This window comes from Corvus cornix, chromosome 14 (genome assembly GCF_000738735.6).
Source record: "Corvus cornix cornix isolate S_Up_H32 chromosome 14, ASM73873v5, whole genome shotgun sequence".
NCBI lineage: Eukaryota > Metazoa > Chordata > Aves > Passeriformes > Corvidae > Corvus > Corvus cornix.
Genome location: NC_046344.1, coordinates 12,697,395 through 12,717,153, shown reverse-complemented (window position 1 = coordinate 12,717,153; position 19,759 = coordinate 12,697,395). Strand labels below are relative to the sequence as shown.

At 37.3% G+C, this 19,759-nt stretch overlaps 1 protein-coding gene across 23 annotated transcripts in view; it reads left to right on the top strand.

Annotated features, from left to right (window-relative positions):
- Window positions 1–19,759, top strand: part of RBFOX1 (RNA binding fox-1 homolog 1) — a 1,114,622-nt gene that overhangs the window by 594,019 nt on the left and 500,844 nt on the right. For 20 of the 23 annotated variants that reach the window (XM_039560084.1, XM_039560099.1, XM_039560097.1 and 17 more), the window contains one exon: window positions 1,078–1,125. The exons of the other annotated variants lie outside the window; for them this stretch is intronic. In XM_039560084.1, the coding sequence (XP_039416018.1) occupies window positions 1,078–1,125 (48 nt within the window). The remainder of the gene's footprint in view (window positions 1–1,077; window positions 1,126–19,759) is intronic. 23 annotated transcript variants of the gene reach the window in all.

Below are 19,759 nucleotides of genomic sequence, written 5' to 3'. Positions count from 1 at the left end.
GCATGCTGTTGAAGAAACATGAATTCTTTATTTTACATTTGTTTTCATTTTTAATAGGAGCTGCTATTTGCTATCAGCCTTAAATTTGCAGCTTGGAATTTATGTGCAAGTAACTAGCTAAAAATCCAAAATCTGATTTGAGTAGGTCTAGCTTTGGTGAGAGGTTGGGAAGTACTTTTAACAAAAGATTGTCCCTCATCCATATGTTCTTTTCCCAATAGAAATCTCTAAAGCTGCAACAGTTAAGTAAAATTTGCTTCTGAGGACAGTAAAGTTGAAAAGAAAATTAGGTCACTTGTCTACAGTTTAGTGACTTGAATTGTATTTGGCTTACTTAGTTTCCAGTAGTAATTTGTTGTAAAAAGGGTGAATGTGAAGCTATAAATGCATTTCAGAGTATAATTTTTTGTGATAACCATTATCTCTGCATGTCTTCAGCACAAAAATAGGTTCAATGAGTCAAATACCTTAGGAATAAAAGGACCCTGTGTTGGATGTCATGAGGTTTAAGTTAATTTGTTTAATTCCTGAAGAAAACATGTCCAAAATATCCACATGTGTCCAAGCCTGTACACACACACATTTACATGTTTATCATAAATAGATGCTTTGCTGCTCTTGCACGTTGCAATGAGATTCAGACACAAGTATCTATCAAGTCCTAATTAGCACGTGATAAGACAGCAGGTTGAGCAGTTTTTTCTCTTTAGCTTACCTTTATTTCTTTTGGCTTCCATCACTAGTTTATTTAAAAAAAGAAAAAAAAAAGTGGGCAAGCAATATATTTTCATCAGGATGGAAGTAAAAAAGAAAATGTATACCATCAAATCATATTCTTTTCTTAAGAGCTGACTACACTGTATTGAAATAGGCTTGGGGGTTTTTTGTGTTCTTTCAACCCTGTCTTTAAATTTATTCATGTTTATTAAACTTTACTACTTCACATAAAGGCACAATACTAAACATTGTATATTTGAATGGACTCTCTGTACAAAAATAGCAGTTCTTCAGCCTGAGCTGTTCCCCGGTGCTGGTCAATGTGCTTTGTGACATGGGCTTCTCTGTTTGTGCTTTCAGGACACTAAAGCAGAGTGCAGTTCTGGTGTAGAACCTGAGGACAGAAAAGTAAGTGGCTTGTTTTAATGTGATTTTTCAGGCAACTCTAGTAGCTGGGATTTTCTCTGGCTGTTGTTTGGGTTTTTTGTTTAATTAAACCATGTGAAATTATTTTATGGTACTTTATGTGTGTGTGTGTGTTCATGTTGTATTTTTACTTCAATGGGGACAGAACAGTCTTACTCTATTAAATGTACTTGTTAGAAATTTGAATAACTGCTTTTTCAGAAGGGAATTATAGTCTTAATCTCTTTATACTACAAAAAGTTTAAAAGGCAGTTTCACTTCCTATTCTTAATTTACATGATTAAGAAAGTTATTTTGTGTCTTTCACGATACAGTTGTCATACCGTGTTAAATATTTGTAAGACTGCAAGATGACTGTTTTTTCTTGCTGTATAAGTAGTACCTTTGAAACTTTTTTTTTTAAAGGATTGATTAAAACAAATATTTCCAGTTTTAGTTTCTCTGGACAAATATAAACCATGTACAAAATACGTTTTCAGTTGCGTTCTTCATCTTACTCATGGTAAAAACTAACCAAAAAACAAAGTCTTCATGAAGAAACCTTGAGCCTAAAAAAAAAATTCAATTGTCAGAAATAAGTATCAATCCAGTTTTAAAGGGAGTAATGTGTTTTGTTTAAGTATCTGTTGCTCCTGAAATTTGAAAATCTGGATTACTAGATCTGTGCTTAGGGTATTTCTGTGTCAAGTAGTCCCTGAGTTTGTGGAAGTGTTGAGCACGTGACATGTGATTTAAAGTCTCTAACTTCAGCTGGTACTCACTGTCCCACTGGAGCTGCAGCTTCTTAGCATCAGCTTTCATCAAACTCTCCAGGTGCTTCCATTTAGGCTCATATTCTTTTAGAGTGTGCTAAAATCCAGGCTGGGACCTTACTTCTAAACCCCAAGTTTTGATTTTTTTGATGTTGGTAGTGACTACTAAAACTGCCCAACCCAGAAGTTCTTTTTGCAGTGTGAATTATGGGAAAAGGTGTCAGGAGCCTGACAAGCTTTGGACCACAATTTATTAATGTGCTGTATTTCTTCTTCCTTGAATTTCAACTTGCCTTTTATCTAGCAGAGGCACCAGCCTGTTGCCAGTAAACTGTGGGGTTTTTAAAGGTGTATGATACTTTGGCTTGTACCTCAGTGGGAATTACAGGAGATGTGTGTCTGATACTTTCTCTTGTGACTCAGTGACTGCTCTGAGCTGGGGTGGTTTCCTACCGGGTTATTTCCACCTTCATTGACTCAGGATATCCAGCTTTCATATGCAGAGACTACAATTAGCAGAAAGGATTGTCTAGAAAACCCCTCAATTTTTCTTCTTCCTTTTGTTATTTTGTGGAAGCACTTTGAAAGAGAAGAAACGTGATAAACACCTGTTGTTGCATGATAGGTTTCATTTTTTCTGTGTTTGGTCCCAAAACCGAAGCTTCCACCAAGTTTAAGTGGCAGTTGTTCTTTCTAGTCCAGGGAGAGAGTTACCAGTGATCATCAAACACAGATACATCAATCTTGGTTAATGCTAATGCATTGTTTCATGTTTGTTGAAGGCATCCATTAAGAATGTAATGTAATTCATAAACCTGAAACATTGTAAATAAATATTTTTATTTCCTCTAACTTGAAATCAAGACAAACTACTGCAATTAGGGCATGCATCATTAGTATCTAATAATTTGCACTTCCATAATGAAATATACTACTAATGAACTATATCATTAGTAATTAATGGGAAATTCTCCCAGTTAACCACAAAATACAAACCTGCAAGGTGCCTTTTCTTGTGTTCCTTTTTTTCGGAAGTTTCCTAATCTGTAATTTCTGAAGTAGAAATTTATGTCGCCATGACCAAAGCATTGCCTGGAGGCAAACTCAAATTTAATAACTGTACTTACTATTTTGAAATCTATTATTCTGTAAATTACAAAATAGCAGTTAATTATCATAACCACCTCATCGCTATCATCTGTCTTTCCTTCCATTGTCTTCAACTGACATTTTCATGTAAGATTTTTATTTATTTTCTGCAAGGATAAAAGCTCCCAGGTTTGAGAATACCAGGTGACAAGTAATGCACAGTCTGCTCTCTCTGGCCTGGATAATTAGGCGTGACTAAATTGCCTTTACCATTCCCAGCAGAGGACCCATAAGTCCATGTACAACTCATTTCCTGCATAGTGAGTACTTTTTTCTGCATTTGTCACACCCGGACTTTCTTGTATGGATCTCAAACTACCCTTCTGAACATCACAATATTGGGTGTTTAATGAATCATGTGATCACAGAAATGTCTCAGATTTGCTTCTTAAAGAAACATATGTAGAAAAGTGACCCTTAAATTGTCACAGGAAGAAACCTGTTAAAGACATACCAAGTGTGATTTTTGTAAAAATACAGTGGTATCTGCAGCTAGCCACGTGATGTTTTGGAATTTGAGTTGTGATTTCAAAGCCTGTGTGATGTTTTGCTATTACAAGGACGATGACAGATGGTCAGGTTGTTTTTCCTTCTACCCATGTTTTCTGATATAACTCTGTGTGTTGGACACAAACAAAATGATTGTGGTGGAAGGCAATTAATAAGGGTATTGGCTATTTTGCCAAGAGGTAGAGCACATGGATCCCTTTGAAGTCCTTTCATTTTATATAACCAAACCATAGTCTGTCTCTAAGAAGACTTCTAATGCGTACAGCCTATCTGTTGGTGTTGCTCTTACACAGCTCCATCATCTCCCATTACCTGAAAAACTTGCCCCTCATAAATCTCTCTTGTTTTTTATTTAATCTCAGTTCATATCTTTACTTGGTCTGAGCAGTTACCTTTTTTTTACTCTGCAGTTGTCATCTCATCAAATTAATTCGTGGTAATGCTGTTAAACCAAAACTCTGGTATAAAGTTATCTCTTCTGACATCCTTTGTCATTTCTACCTGAAATGGAAAACTGACACCGCAAACTGAAAGTTAACTCAGTGACCTTTCTGTGCTGGGTAACTTTGTCTCAGCTAGTTTTTGCTATGCTGGAATGTTTTATTCTTCAGCTCTGGCTGTTTAATTTCTGTTTTATTTTAGTTTATTCTTCCCCTAATGGGGCTGTGCTGGCTGTAATGTGCAGTGACATTCTCCTGCCTGTTCCTTGCAAGCAGCAAAATGCCCCCATTCAGCAGCAGCTCAGTACCATTAGCGAGGGGCTCAAGGTCACCCAGGGTATCCTGCTGCATTTTCCCTTCTGGAGAAGGGAAGGGGCTCGCTGTGACAACGTTTTTGAGACACATCTTGACTTTAAAATTTCCCACTTCAGAGCTGGGAGCAGAGAGCTTTATGAGAGCTGTAGAGTTTATGGGAGTGCATGAGGGCAATAACCTGATGGGTCAGGAAGTTAGGAAAGTTCCCTGGAGTGACATAATGTTTCATAACTCCCTCTTACCTGCTGTGGGATATGGGGTAGGCAGTAATGCCTTTCCTTTTCTCTGCCTGCTGTGGAAAATATTTTATATATATATATATTTTTTTTTAGTACCTTCTGTCAGTGGATCTCAAATTACTTTACAAACAAATTAAAAACACCTATGAGGAAAGTACTTACAGTTATATGGCTTGAGGTACATATGGAGAAGTAGAAGTGTGAAGGGCAGATGTAGGCAAGGTTATAAAGTGTGTCTGAGACAAAATGAGCAGAAAAAGAAACAGCATTGCAAATATATTTTGCTTTGTCTATTCAATGGCTTCTTGAAGGTTTGGGGTTTTTTTAAATTTATCCATAGTGATCATATTAAGATGTTTTTCATGGAAGTTTAAGGGAATTTTTTTTTTTTTAGGAGAAAATATTTATCCAATTTCTCAAATCTTCTTCAGATTACTGTAGAATGGAATTAGTACGGGTATCAAATAGTGAGGAGCTGATAAGCATCATGGAGGGACTGAGTCAACTGCTAGCATCATAGGTGTGGATTTGTTATTATACTGTTTCCTTTCATGGTAGTCCCTTTTTCTGCTGTTTAGGGGCTCTCTAGCAGTGAATAGGAATAAGTGTCATTTTTATTCCCTTGTGAAGGCATTGTGCAATCTGTGTAATTGTGTAGATTATTGAGATGCATATTTAGTCACATTAAAAGAAATTATTTTTTGTTCTGAGAGAAGATCATAGACTCAAATGGATTGGTAAGGAAGCATCTAAATTGTATTTGGGTGTAGATTTAGAGGAATCTAAGGAAGTTTTGAATGTTAATGGCCCTTCTGGTGTCTGACAGAGTGAACAAATGATTCCTGTTTCTTCTGTCTCTTTCACTGTGGTACAAACAGTACCAGGTGTTGTTGAAGCATTGCAGGACAGGACCACACAAAATGTAGAGGGTTACAGAATTCAGGAACCAGGGGGGAGTAACCCAGAGGGGGAATAATGAGCTGCTCCAGGAATAGCATCCTCCTGTCACAGCACAGCAGATGTTTCCCCTGACATCTCAGCTCATGTAAGTCAGATTTATGTGAGGCTTCTTGAGCCTTCCTCAGTACAGAGCTGGAAGTTTCCCCAACTTCCACAAAAGGGTAAAGTTATCTGAGGGGCGTGTGTGTGGTGTGTGTTGTTTATTACCAGAAAAGTTACTTGAAATTCATGGCTGATTCCATCACAATTATTTGAATTCAAGATCTGTTGCATTCCAAAGATCCTAAAACTCAGGAAGTTGAATCAAACCCATAACCTACGTTGTTTAGGCAATGTTTATTGTTATTCATGCTACTCTTAGTGATATTTTTAAATCAAATGATTTTATTCTCCTTTATCTTAGTTTTATGTTCTTTTCAAATAACAGCAATGCTTCTGGAAAAACAGGGAGCTGAAAGTTGCCCTGGAACTTAAGACACTGCGTTAGTCAGCCTAATAAATATTGGCAATTCTAATGTGAGGAATTGCTCAGAAATCCAGTCCATTTCCTGGCATGTGGCTTGACAGAGTGCAAAGTCTTGCTGCAAAGTTTCCTGGTATTTGAATGCTCATAATGTCAGCCCTATTACTGCTCTCTTGTTCTTGCTGTCACTGACATGCAATTATGGGATTTCACAACTGAAGTGGTGACAGTTGCTCCTCTGTGTGTGTGTGTCTGTCTTTCCCCTTAATCCAACTCTATCTAGCAATCTGTAATTTGATGAAGTGGAATTGAAGTGACAGGCGTGACAGAAGTGCCAAAACAATAATTTGACCTCCCACTGAAGTGTCAACGTGTTCTGCTGCATGACTTTGACATATGCTGAATACACAGGAGGGACATGGATAGTGTATTTTCTGTGCTGCAATACCTGGTAAGGCAGGGTGCTAAAAAAAGCTTTTACTACAGTGTGTCTTTTTGCCAACGTGTTCCATCTTGAACTGTCACATCTCCTATCCTTGTATTACTGAGTATAAACATGATTACTGTTGCAAATAAGTTCTATTTTTATTGGGAGATTTTTTCCAAATCTTCATTTTGAAGATATTTTGATGAAATTATAATTCTGTGATTGTCTACAGAATTATTTTTCAGACTTTATTTTGCCTTTTTTTAAAATCTCTTCTGCATTGAAAAAAATTTCATTAAGTATATAACATAGTCCTTCTAATAACTCCTAAAAAGCTCACCAAGCTAAAAAGAGCATTCTTTTGTAGGCATAAATAAAATATTTTGGTATCAGTGAAGTGAATATATGCACAAGTTTCCTTGGAATATATTCATAGGTACTGTACCTGCATTGCATACAAGTAATTAAGTTTCACCTGGGCATGAGGGAGGGGGCAGAAGACAGAAACTTTTTGCTTTAATACTTGGCTAAAGGTAAAGTTAAAATATTGAGATTCAAGGGGAAAAAAATCAGAAGGGTGAAGGAAAACCGAAGTCCAATTTGATGCTAATTACCTGTCAGAATTAACTGAAAAGTAATTAATGGAGACTCAAGCTTTGCTGAAATTTTGTTTACATCTGGCCATTAAGTTTTCCACAGGTATAAAAACGGGGGAATCGGCTTTTGAAGTTATATAAAAAAGGGAAAAGCCCACAGATCTATAAATAGGAGTATGCTGCTGTCTGTGTTAGTGAACCAATAAAACTTCACAGCAATGGGACAGTGCAACTTCTGCTACTGTGGTGGAACAGTTCCTTTTAAAAGGTTTGGGATATTGTCAGCTTTTCCTGGCCCAGACTCCTCAGTGTGTGGTTTTCTATTGTTTACACGTGCCAGAGAGTTTAATGGTCACTGATACTTAAGGGAAAATAAGTTTCCAGTTGACAGTTCCTTCCCTGTCTTTTTTCTCACTTTTTAAAATAAAAATGTGGTAGATTTGATAAGTTAAAAACAGAGTTAACAACGTGTAACTGTGACCCACCTTATTTGCAGGTATTTTTGTGGTCACAGGGTTTTCTGGACCGGGTCTAAAGAGCACTGAAAGGGGAGGGAGGCCTTACATTGGTGTGAGCAAAATGATCCCTGTACAGACAGAAGAGTCTCAAGTCGGGGGCTTTTCTTTCATTTAACTTACTGCCAGCCTGTGCTTAGGCATAGAAATGTCTTGTTCCTACATGTCAGTTTTCCTCTCAGTAAGGAAAATAGCCACTAACAAGCCTGTTTTCATGAACTATCCTCAAAGAGCCCTGTTGGTGAGGTAGAAATCTAGAGATCAGGTATTTCTCCAGAAAAAAGAGAAGGGAAATATGAGTTCTTTTATGATTTCTTCTACGTCCTTGTAGTAGAGCTCCTGTTGAGACAAGCCCACAAACATGCTGCTGTAGAGGAGGTTGCAGTTGCTTTGTCTTTATTTAAACCTGACAAAGGGTCTGATTTCAGGCTGCTTCTCTGTGGTGTAAAAGTTGTGTAGTCCCGTGTGCTCTTCACTGAAACTATTTTACAGGAAACTTGGAAATGGTATTTGAGATTTGTGAGAAGAACTCAGTGCCCGCCACTGCTCTAAATCATAAAATGGAGAGAGATAAATAACATTCCTTCTGTGTCAAATACTGTATCTCTGTGGAAAGTTTAAATTTTGGTATTGAAAAATTGAGTCCTTTTAGGAATTGAACTGCTGCTTTTATTTTTCATTTGTTCTCCTTATAACCAGTATCAAAAAGATTCTGATGGAAATACTTAATATTATTAGGTATTAAAAATTTGTGTCTTTTTCTTGCTACTCCATGTCTTCAGCATAACTATGGATGGGAGCAGAGGTTGCTCTGTGGGTCAGTTTTGTACCTGCAGCAACTTCTGTGTCTGTTGGACTGGCTTGGAATTTTACACCAGGAATGTTTGGCTTCAGAGGCTGGAGCTCTGTGGTTCCTCCTCTTTATTAACCCCCTGTGTTGGTATCCAGGTATTGTCCAGGATTTCGCTTGTTGTGGGGATTCTTTTTGGGAATTGAGGCTCTCTGAAAACTGTGATTCAAAGAGAAGTATTGCTTATGTTTAATAGCATTGTCACAGAGAAGAAGGGAAAGAATGTCACCCAAAGGATTTAACACACTGTGATGAGCTGGCTGAGGCAGCAGCTGAGTTACCCCCAGCCACCTGACAATGGGATTGGAGAGAGACAGGAAAGGTAAAAGCAAGAAAATTCATGAGTTGAGATAGAGATAGTTTATTAAGTGAAGAGACAAAAAACCCTAACCCAACCCAAACTGCCAGGAGATGCAGAAGAAGCCTCCAGCTGCTGAAAGTGTTTCCAGGAAGGAATCCCAGCAGCAGGACAGGATTCCTCTGGTCAGTGAGGGAGTGATGCTCTCGCTTCCTTCTGAAGCCATCAGTCTTTTGTTCATTCACAGCATTAGTTCACCTGTAGGATTTATTTATTTTTAGTCGAAAGGAGCCCGTAACTCTTGGAGCTGCCTCCCTTCACTGTGCATATTCCAGCACTTCCTTGGGAAGCAGAGGACACATTTCCACACTGCTAATGGACAGGGAAAGCCTTATATAAGGCAGTTGTATGTGAATGTAGGTTTTTCTCTCATCTCGGCATACATTGATCAGATGCTTTCCAGGAGCACACGCATGGCAAGATTATCAGTGGCAGATTGTTTGCAGCATTTTTGAAGGGGACAGACTGAATCAGATGATTGTTTTGTTTGCCAAATTAATATCTGGGATGTAATCCAACCTGATTAACAGCATGGCTGTGATTGGATCATGAAAGGGTAAGCAGACATTTGGAAGGTTTTTTTATACCTGCTGGCTCTGTTACTTTCCCAGTAGCTTGAACACGTGCAAGAATATGCTTCTGTCCAGTAATCCAATTCATTTCTCATTGATTCCAGTTTGTCTTATGTTGTATTGGATCTCTTGCCAGGTAAATCTTTTCTCTGTAGCAGTAGATGGCTTTTTATGGCTGCCTGGTGTTGGGCAGCTTGATCAAAATTTCCTAATTCCATTATTCCAGAACTGGTTTCTTCAGCAATGATGCACAGTGTCTTTTCCTCTAACGAAGCCTGTTTATAGAAGAGCACTTACATTTAAATTTATATATCTCTATATTTAGAAACCTGAATGTGTGCATGTTTCTGTAGTCTTTGAAACACTGTTGAGGATTCTTATGTAAGGAGTAAAATAAGGGTTAATGGATTTCTTTTTCTTTCAATTTTTCTTACAGAGGTGTGTTTTATTGTCTTTCAATTTGATGGATAAGACAGAGACCATGGCTTATATATAAACCATGTGCTTTCCAGATTAGATTGATGTAATCATAGCAGTTTTGCACAGTTCAGCTAAAAATTTGTTCTTCTTGATCAAGGTCAGAAAAATCCAGGGATTCTGCCATTTATCTCTTTAGTACTAAAATAGGACACCCAGGGCAGTATTAAAAGGGCTGGGGTGCAGGCATGTCCCACTATGTCATACTTGCTGTCTCTCAACTCTTTTGAAAAAGATCAGGGATTATTTCTGAAAAAAAGATAGTATGAATGTTGCAAAAAGAATGCTGATATTTGAAGTCTAACGTGAAGCTTCTTTTATCTTCCTTCTATCCCTCCCTATCAGCAGGCTAATGTACAAAAGAAAGTTAATTTAGCTTTTTTTCCTAGATAATGGCAATATGCATACCATGCAAGGAGCAAACATTTTGACTTCAAAACAATGACATTTTAAAAAAAATCTGATCTGTGTTACTGTCTTTCACTTTCAAGACTTGATAAAGGTTGAAGTCTAAGGAAGAGAGCAGGTTTTTTACATGTGTGGATTGTCTACAATCCAGCAGGGAACATCTGTTTCAGCAAATTTGTTTGATGTGTTTCTTAAAACTTTTTGGTTTGATGTGGCCTTTTGCTGAACAGGTGATTGCTTAATGAGTAGAGCAAGACAAAATTTGCAGGGAGGGGTAAAATATTACTTAACTGAGGTGCTGTCACACCAGCTGGGTGGAGAACACTCTTTGTGCCTTAGAGGATCACAGTTACGATGCTGTTACTGCTACCTCCTGAATATGTTTGCCTTTGCACCCAAAGTTTTATGCTGTTTTCTTGTATTGCTGGCTGGTATTTCATTTGTCCTCACCTGCCTGTATTATTGTATTTCTCCTAAACAGACTCCATTATTTCTTTGGCTCACAGCAACCAAAGGAAATCAGGTTTTGCTTTTTAACTCTGAGATGCCAGGTGTGGGAGGTAACATCCAGTCAAGAATATATTGGCTGGCTCTTGTGACCTTGGCAAGTCAATATCTCCACCATTCTTTTTCAAAGCAGTAAAACACATTTCTAGATTAAAAGGGTTGGGTTTATATCTGCTTTGATGCCTTTTCTCTGCTGTTGAAGATGCAAAATGCTTACTTGGTTTATTTCTAACTGACATTGGGATGAAATTTCTCCTGACAGTATTTGAGTCGTTTTCTTGAAAAGTTGGAACAGCTGAAGAACTTTGCCCTTCTATATTGGTGTTATTCTATAAAATGCTTTTGAAGAACTGTGATTCACTGTTTATTAAAATGTAATGAATTTTGAATCTTTGCTACACAGTCTAAGTAAAAAAAATGCAAAAGGTAAATTGAAAACCTTTAGGATCTGTATTGCATCAAACCTGTGAGAGCATTACAATTCAATAGCATGCGGAGAAGGAACTCTCCATGCCTTCAGGACAGCTTCATTTGTATCAAAGTCAAAATCTCTTCAAAAATGTGTCAGATTAAAAACATTAATTAAGAACATGTATTAATTGTTTCAGTTCTGTGAAGTATGACGTTCTCCCTAATTTAGGGACCAAATTTTGTGTATTAAACTATCTTGTCTCCTGCCACCCATACCACTGTCTTGGTTTTTCATGTGTTCTTGCCTGATGTTTTAGTCTACAACACTGACATGGTAATTTCTCTATGTATTTTATTGTAAAGGAAGAAGTCATTTCATATAATCACAGGTAATGTGATGTAGAAATTAATTTTGTCTGCAACTCATGCTAGGGAGACATTAAAATGTGCCGACTTGTTTTTCTGTTTCCACGTAGTTAAGGAGCCCTTGTTGATTTGATACTGTAATTATATAATGTGACGCCTTTTTATTCTTAATTTTGCTCCAGCAGGTGGACTTTACTGAATCTGCCTTGATACTGTATTTCCCTTGCAAATAGAGCTTGTTTTGTCAACTCATCAAGTGCAAAAGTTGTCCATGTCCACCATGTACCTAGTTTTGATCAGGGCACAAATTAGTACATGGCTTGTGTTTTCCAGCTGCATTTATTTTCCAGGTTCTGTCCCAAAAAGCTGATTGTGTCTCAGATGAAGGCTGGTTTCTTTAAAAGAGGTCTGTGCTGTCACAGCCTTCCTGCACTGTGCAGAATAACTCCCTGACACACCAAATGCTGGAGTTTCTGGCCATTTTTTGTTTGTAGTGAGAAGCAAATGCTTTCAAGGGACGTGGAAATACATTCTTCAAATGAGCCCAGATGACCTTATTCAGTCACTGGCATTTCCAAATGAATTTATATGGAATGTTGCTGTAGGATTGAAATTCCTTTGAAGAACATCCAAAAACTTTGTAATTCTGGGCATTCCCTCAGTCCTCGCCTTGGCCATTAAGATAATTCAGGCAGCTGGGTAAGGTTGCTCTATGTACATTGCAGCTGTGATTCCAGTGAGACTCTCTCTCTGTTCTGTGAGGAAAAAAGTCTCCAGTTACATCTGGGGGAGGAAAGGGTGATGTGGGATCACTTGCAATGCTTCCAGCCTCAGCTGGAGTAGATGCAAGTGTTAGTTGTTGCTGTGAGGTTTGGAGATTACTGGGTTCCAAATCTTTTAGTGTTTGTTCCTAAAGTCAAGTCCTCAAAGGAAAGTGTCATAATTTTTAGAAGTTTTGCACAGTTTTCAAGATTCTTAACCAGTACAGACTCTGTCAGAGTGTCCATATTTGTTTTGGAGGCTCTGTAAGATGAACTCCGTTGGGAATTTATTAACTTTATGCCTTTACACCAAACAGCAGCATACTCAAATCTGATCTGTTGTTCTCTGGCACAGAAGTCTGAGAACTGAGTCAGATTGGAACCTAGACTAAGTTATTTTGCATGCTAACGAACTTATCTTTCAAAACATTCCTTGTACTTACTCTTTCACCTCAAACACTGCTTCAGAATTAATTAAAAGAGTTCTGAAACTTCATACTCACTTCAAAAAAGCTGTTGGTGTAAATACCACAAACTGCGCTTACCTTGCCTCTTACTTTCCTGAAACCTATCCATGCTTATTGTGAGTTTTCCCAGGGCCACATACATCATGTACTGGGGATTTTTTCTATCTGAATTTTAGGACCAGACTGATGATCTTAACAGTCCTTAGTTACCTTAGTTACTAAAAATGTCTCTCCATTACTTTTATTTGAGCTTTGTCTAAAACACCATTCAAGTTGGATTTGCTTACCCTTAAAGTTGGTAAGGTGTAATTCTAGAAAGTAGAGAGGTGCTCTAATAATCATTATAAGAAAGAAAATGCTGTTTTGTTTTTTTTTTCTGGCATAGTGAAGTACAGAGTCGATTATATATGTGTGCTTTAAATGTTACAAGATACGTAGTTCAAAACACGTTGTTGTAGTCTCTTAATGAAATATCCCTTTGTGCATTTGCCTCTAAGGTCCCCAATCATATACTGTTTAGCAATGTTTTTCAAATTACGTTTGTAATTTATTTAACTTAAACTTTAAGCTAATAACGCTATTTAAAAAGACCCAAACCAATAAATGACAAGGCAAATATGATTCTAGATTACCTGGCATTTCTAGCCATAGGTTTAGTCAGTTGATTTGAATGTTCTGCACTCACGTTCTGTGTTTACTTGAGAATCATATTTTCATTTATGCATTCAATGCTTTTCCGTGTAAATACTACAACTCCCCTCGGTATCATGTATTTTTGCAAATGTGCATAGTACTAAGGCTCGTTCTTTTTTTACATGTAAGTGTTTAGCTGGCTGCATTTCCCCACCTCACGATGATATAGCTTCCGTAGCCAGACGATGGCACTGTAGGCTAAAGAACATACCTGCCACTAAATCCTGTCTCCTTTTGAAATGGAATAGGTGTTGGTTTTATTCCTCACCTGCAACGACTTCATTTCATAATAACGTCGAAGTTATTTTAAGGCCTCTTCCTCCTTGGCAGAAGCCGTGGTCTGGGTTCTCCATTATTGTACTGTCATTGCAGCCCTTCTCTATGTTTATTGGACTTGGTTTACGTCTGATACAACACCAAAATAATTATTCTTACTGCCTGTGCATTATTTTTTAATGTGGTGAATCCTCACTCCACTAAAACTATTTTTGTAAGTGTTTTGCACAATAAAATTCATAAAAATGGCTGCTCTTAGGCCACTCTTCCTCTTTCTACTTCTTTTCTTCTTGTTGTTTGCTGTGTGTAGTAAAAACTGAAATGTTCCAAGGGCCACATCTCTGTAATACATTAAAACAGTTGGAACTGTAGTTCCATGTTTATATGTTGCATCAAATCCATGTGTGTGACAACAGCTGCTCTTTCTCTGAATCACACAAGAGCCAGGCAATGAAGAGATTAAATTAAGGCATTACAAAATGCAGTTTACTTTTCATGCTGGCCTCTGGAAACTAGTCCTAAGCACTATTTTTATACACTTCAGCCCGAAATGAGAGCACTTTTTGTGACCAAGTGGCCTGTGACAGAAGCCTCAGTGCTTTTCTTTCACTCTTTCACCTCCCTCCTCCTTGTCTCCCTGAACTCTTGATGTCATTTAGGCATTATTTGTATTAGATTATTTTATTAGAGGGAGAGGATTACTGCTGGATTTATGTATCTTGATAAGGATTTCCTTTTTATTTATTTATTTCTGTTCATAATGAGCAAAGAGAAGCTGGGGTAGCCAATTCTCAAAGCAGGAATGTGAATGATATAATACAAAGCCAGCTTGGAGGATTTGGTGATAAGTAGGTGAATTGTTCTGGGATGGTGCTTTTGAAAACAGAGTTTATTTTATTTATTTTTGTAATAGTCATGATGAAATTCTTTCATAAAAGCAATTTTATTAACTTGTTCAAAACACAAGTGAATACATTACTAAACTGAAAGCTACACCACAACCTCCACCATTTCTGAAGCATTTGATTTTGCTGAGATTTGTGTTGCTCTGTAATATGATTGTTATGCTTAAGCATATTTATCTGAGCAGTTTTATTATCTGTAATAGCAGGGTTTATTTATTTATTTTTACTTATTACTGTGTGTGGGATTGCCAAACAACTTGGGCTTTCATAACAAGGTTGCTGTTACAATATTGCTCACAAAAAGCATTTGCATGTGAGTCCCTAAGGGATGGGCTAACACACGACGCTTGCCATTTATATAAGGGAGGGTGAAATTAGCAGTGGATTCTTTTACTGTGGAACTGCAGTGTGAAACTCCTGGGGGTAAACCAGAGACCCACAACTATTAACTTGCCTTTTCCAGCCAGTCGATTAAAGCCTGACTCGTGTGGCCTGCAGGGCACAGCACAGGACCTGGCTGCTTAGCCAGGCATTTATTTACAGCATCTTGGGGAGTTGAATGGGATTTTTTGACTGGCAAGCTTAACAGCAGGTGGGGGGCATAAGTGCCCTGGCTGTGTGTAGGGAAAGCTGCTTTTTTTCTGTAGGTATCATAATAAAGCAGTTTTCAGTAATAAATCAGAACTTGCCTGACCTGTGTTACTCCCTGTAACCTTTGTGCCACTGCTGATGAGCTGCTGGTATGATAATGGGCATTGTCTCACAGAGGGTTTGATCACCTACGCTTGCTGATACAATTTCATGTGCCACACGAGCCCATTTGAAATCTAAGTTTAGTTGCCATTGCTGACATTAAACTTTTTATCAGCAATTTCAAGTCTGGTGTTATAATTGTTTACACACAGCCATTTATAGTCTGTGGAAAGAGGGATTCTAGTTGTTAGACACATTAATGACATCCAGCTGCGTTCTGGACACAACTGAAAAATAAGTTATCACACAAACTGGAAGTTGTGAGTTGACTTGGTTCAGCTACCTGTGTGCTGACAGCAGTCCATGTGTGTGTTTCATGCTAGCTGGAGTAGCTTCTTTGCCTGCCTGTCTGGAGAGCTGATGAACCCAAATGGACCTGTGACTCTGGCCTTGGAAATCTATAAACTTGTGCAACAAAGCTCAGAATTTGCAAATTCTATATTGAAGTTTGCCTTCGTTGTTGGGTTTTTGAGTTTTTGTTTGTTTTGTTTTTTGTTTATTTCATTTTCCTTTTACCGGGTTTCCTAATCTTTATTTTCTCAGTAGGTAATGCAAAGTCTTTGATAGTCTTGTTTATTCATAGTTTCCACCTGTTGCTATTGTCTCAGCAGGCTGATTTTTATTTTTTATTGTACTTAAGAACCTGTTAAAAAGTTAGGCTAAATTTAGTACATGTCATCCCTTTTGTAACAGTGCTCTCTGAAGGAGTAAGATACATGTTTATGGTATTTTCCAATTATTCACTAATTTGTTTAAGGTTTAATGAAGTTGAAATCAACAGTCAATGACATTTTAATATGGATGTAGTGCATAAGAAATTTTGGTGTCTGGATGTTGTATTTTGAATATGTCTCTGAGCTGGGCCTGTACAGCTGGGAGTGGAGGTGTGCACTGTGGAGTTACCATTTACAGCTTTTAACTAAATTATTCCTAATTGCATTTCTGTTAGTATAGTGACTCCTTGAGAATACTAAAAGATCTTTCACCATGAATAAGTCATCCAGTGGTATTAAATATTTACCTGTCATGAAGTGGGAAATTAAAAAAAATAAACAAGCTGACAGATTTACTGTTACATCAGGGAGTTTATCTTGTAGAAAAAGAAATAAAGTGTGTCTTACTAGGGCTTATTTTCTAACTTAATATTTCATGCTAAGTGCTAGTTGGTGAAAAGAGGTTCCTAAAATATCTCACCAGTTTTTTGGTTTTTTTTTGGTTTTTTTTTTTTTTTAGTAATTAAGACAGTTTAATTCCTTTTGAAAATACTGAAATTACTGTACAGTGGATGACTGGATATTGCCTGAAGGGAACTAATTACCTGCTTAGTGAATTGGATGGAGAATTTGGCTGTTTGAGGAAGAATTCCTGTTCTGTTCTACTTAGGAAAAGTTTTTAGTCTCCTACCAACTTCCCTGGCACAGGTTGCCTGGAGAAGCTGTGGCTGCCCCTGGATCCCTGGAAGTGTCCAGGGCCAGGCTGGATGGGTCTTGGAGCAGCGTGGGACAGTGGAAGGTGTCCCTGCCCATGGCAGGGCTGGCACTGGGTGATCTTTAAGGTCCCTTCCAACCCAAACCATTCTGGGATTCCATGGTTTTCTGATGCTCTGATTTTTCTGTGGATTTTTGTGTATGACTTGTCTTGTTCCTTTTCCTATGCAACCTCCAAGTACAATTTGTTGCTGAGAAGTCTCAGGACAGGTTTATTGGTTCACAGAAGAATTTTGTTTATTTATTTATTATTCCAGAAGCAGCTCATCATATAGGGATGTGAAGATGGTTATTTTGAACTGTCTTAATTTTTCAGGCACACACAAATCTCCTTTAGAATGATCCCTGTGACATGGGTCTTTTTTTATGTGAGGAAGATAAATGGTGTTACTGTTGATGTGAGGTGTGTGTAATTCTCAGTTTAGGCACTTTGGCACTGCTTGCTAATTCAGGTTTCCTGTTTTCTGTGTGCATTGATAATGTGAATCTAATGGTTCAGCCTTGTGCATTTGGTAAATATATTGGTGAGGCAAATAACAAACCAGTAATGCTGTTCTTCAGACAGGGCTTCATCTGAGAGATGGGAGGGGCAGGAAATCAATTCTTCTTATCTTTACCAATTTCTTATAGGAGATAACAATCTCTTTGAGTTGACACAGATTAATTATATGGATTATATCAGTTGTCTTCATCAGAATCCCTTGCTTATTAAATCAGTCTTACTAAAATGGTTAATATACCATCCTTTTGAGCAACTCGTACCTTCTTTGACAAAACAGTATTTCATTTGTTACTTTCTTTTTTAAATTATTGTTTTATTATTGGAAGTTTTGGTAAAGCAGATCCACTAAATTCGAACTTAAAAATGTGAAATCAATCCTGACATTTAATTAGATGTTCCAGGTTCTCTTCAGTATGAACATGAAAAAGGAACTGATATTCTGAGGTCATGTAATTTAAAAGTGGTCTATAGCTGTCCTTTAAGGATTTTGCTTTATTTAGATATACATGTGCATTTATGGAAACGTGCAGCTGCCTTAAAAACTCTCTGTAGTTCTTACATATACAGTTTTTTAGAGTACTTCTTTAATAGTCTGCTTTTTGAAATTTCTTGTTATCTCAGTCTTAACTCTTGCATACTGAATAGCAGGTAAATGGTAAAAAAGAATTTCCATTTCTATCTAGTGATGATGAAAATCTTGAAAACACGATGCAAGGAGTAATACATGCAAAAGGGATAAAAGGGGAAAAATGCACTATTGTTTCTGTGACGGTATAATTACAGTCCTTTAACCATGTACTGGGGCTCTTTGGCCATCTTTAGGGTGCTGGAGTTTATCTGGATGTTGGAAATAATCTCTGGAACAATTGTAACACTGTACTGGTTTATTTTACACATTAAAGGTATGAGTGATTTTAGAAAACTGTTCTTTTTGTAGTTTTTGTTTTTATGGTGCTGTAAAGTCGCATGTCATTTTTAGTATAATTGGCTTTCTTATATGGGAAAAGTCAGACACCTTCAGTGTTCCATAGAATATGATGAAGTTTTTAACTGAAGAATACATTAAAAAAAAATGTTTGCCCAAGCACATTGTTCCAGAGATAAAATGCTGCCTTAGCTTCCAGTGGAAGCAGGAAAAGAAAGACTAATGATGAGCCTCTACCATGAGTTTTATTCAACATGCCCAGTGACTCTCTGTTCTGTTCTTAGAATTTCCTCTGTACAAGAGGTGTGCAACTCATCTGTTGCAAATGCAGAGGAGGAAATGTGAGGGACATTTCCAGGAGCTTTGAGCTCTTAAATCATTCTTGTATTCTAATTTTGTGAGAAACATTCTTAACTGACTTTCAGTTTTCGTGTGGCTGCATTGTTGTCTACAATAATGGTTCTGTAATGGTCTATAATAAAAGGGTTCTTCTTTTGTCATGGCATTCTGGTGATGGGCAGAGGGCTGGGTGTCCCCAGGAAAACCATCCCTTGAAACATTTTCGGGTTTTCAAACAGAAAAGAGTTTAGAACTGGTGACCTTCAATGTTCTCTGCAAAATTACCTGTTTTAATGAGGGGAATATGATGGTTACAGGAGCTGGCTGAGGAAAGAAATGTATTTATTATCAGTATGCAGGTTTTTTGTTACTTGATTCCTGTGCATTGAAGCAAAAAAAAAAAAAAAAGGAAAGTTTAGCTGTTTTGCTCTGAAGTGTTCCCATATGTGAGTTTTCACTCTCTCCTAAATTGAAGAGATATGCATAGTTCCAGATAAAACATGCAAAATACTTGAGTGCATGGAAGAAAGGGAACAATATTTTCACAATCCGTTTTCCCCTTATAAAGCACCAAGTTGATGTGGTTTAAGTGTAATTTTTCCAGCCAATTCTATATAGAAAGCATCACTTATTTAAAAAAAAAAAACAACTTGGGAAAAAGCTCCATAAGTTTTTTTTTAAAAATTTGGATTTGTTTAATAGGGAAAACTGATTCATTTCTGGAGAAACAATAAAAATATCTGCACAAGTTTATTTTGATGCTTACTATATACAGTTTTCATGTTACACTGTCAACTGAGGTTAATGCACGTGTAAGAATAAATATATTTACACTGGCAAAGATTTTATCCCTCTAGATGCTGGAAATAAGCACCAAGATGGAGGTAAGTGGGGATAAGAGTGTTCTCAGTTTTTTGTTGCTGTCTGTTAATAAAACATGAAATATGTAAAGTGTTGTTTTCTAATGACTCCCTTTATAAACTACAAAGCTTGCAAATGCATTTAGTTATTTGCTGATTATAATTTTATACTAAATCAAAAATTACTGCACAAAAACACTTCCGTAAAGCCAGCTCAGTCTTTTTAAATGATGGTCTGGAAACAAGAGATTCTTTATTCTTTCCCCTGCTTGTTTTTCCTTGGAGTAATGAAAAATGAAAAATGTTGTGTAAATGTCAAAAACGTTGTCAGGA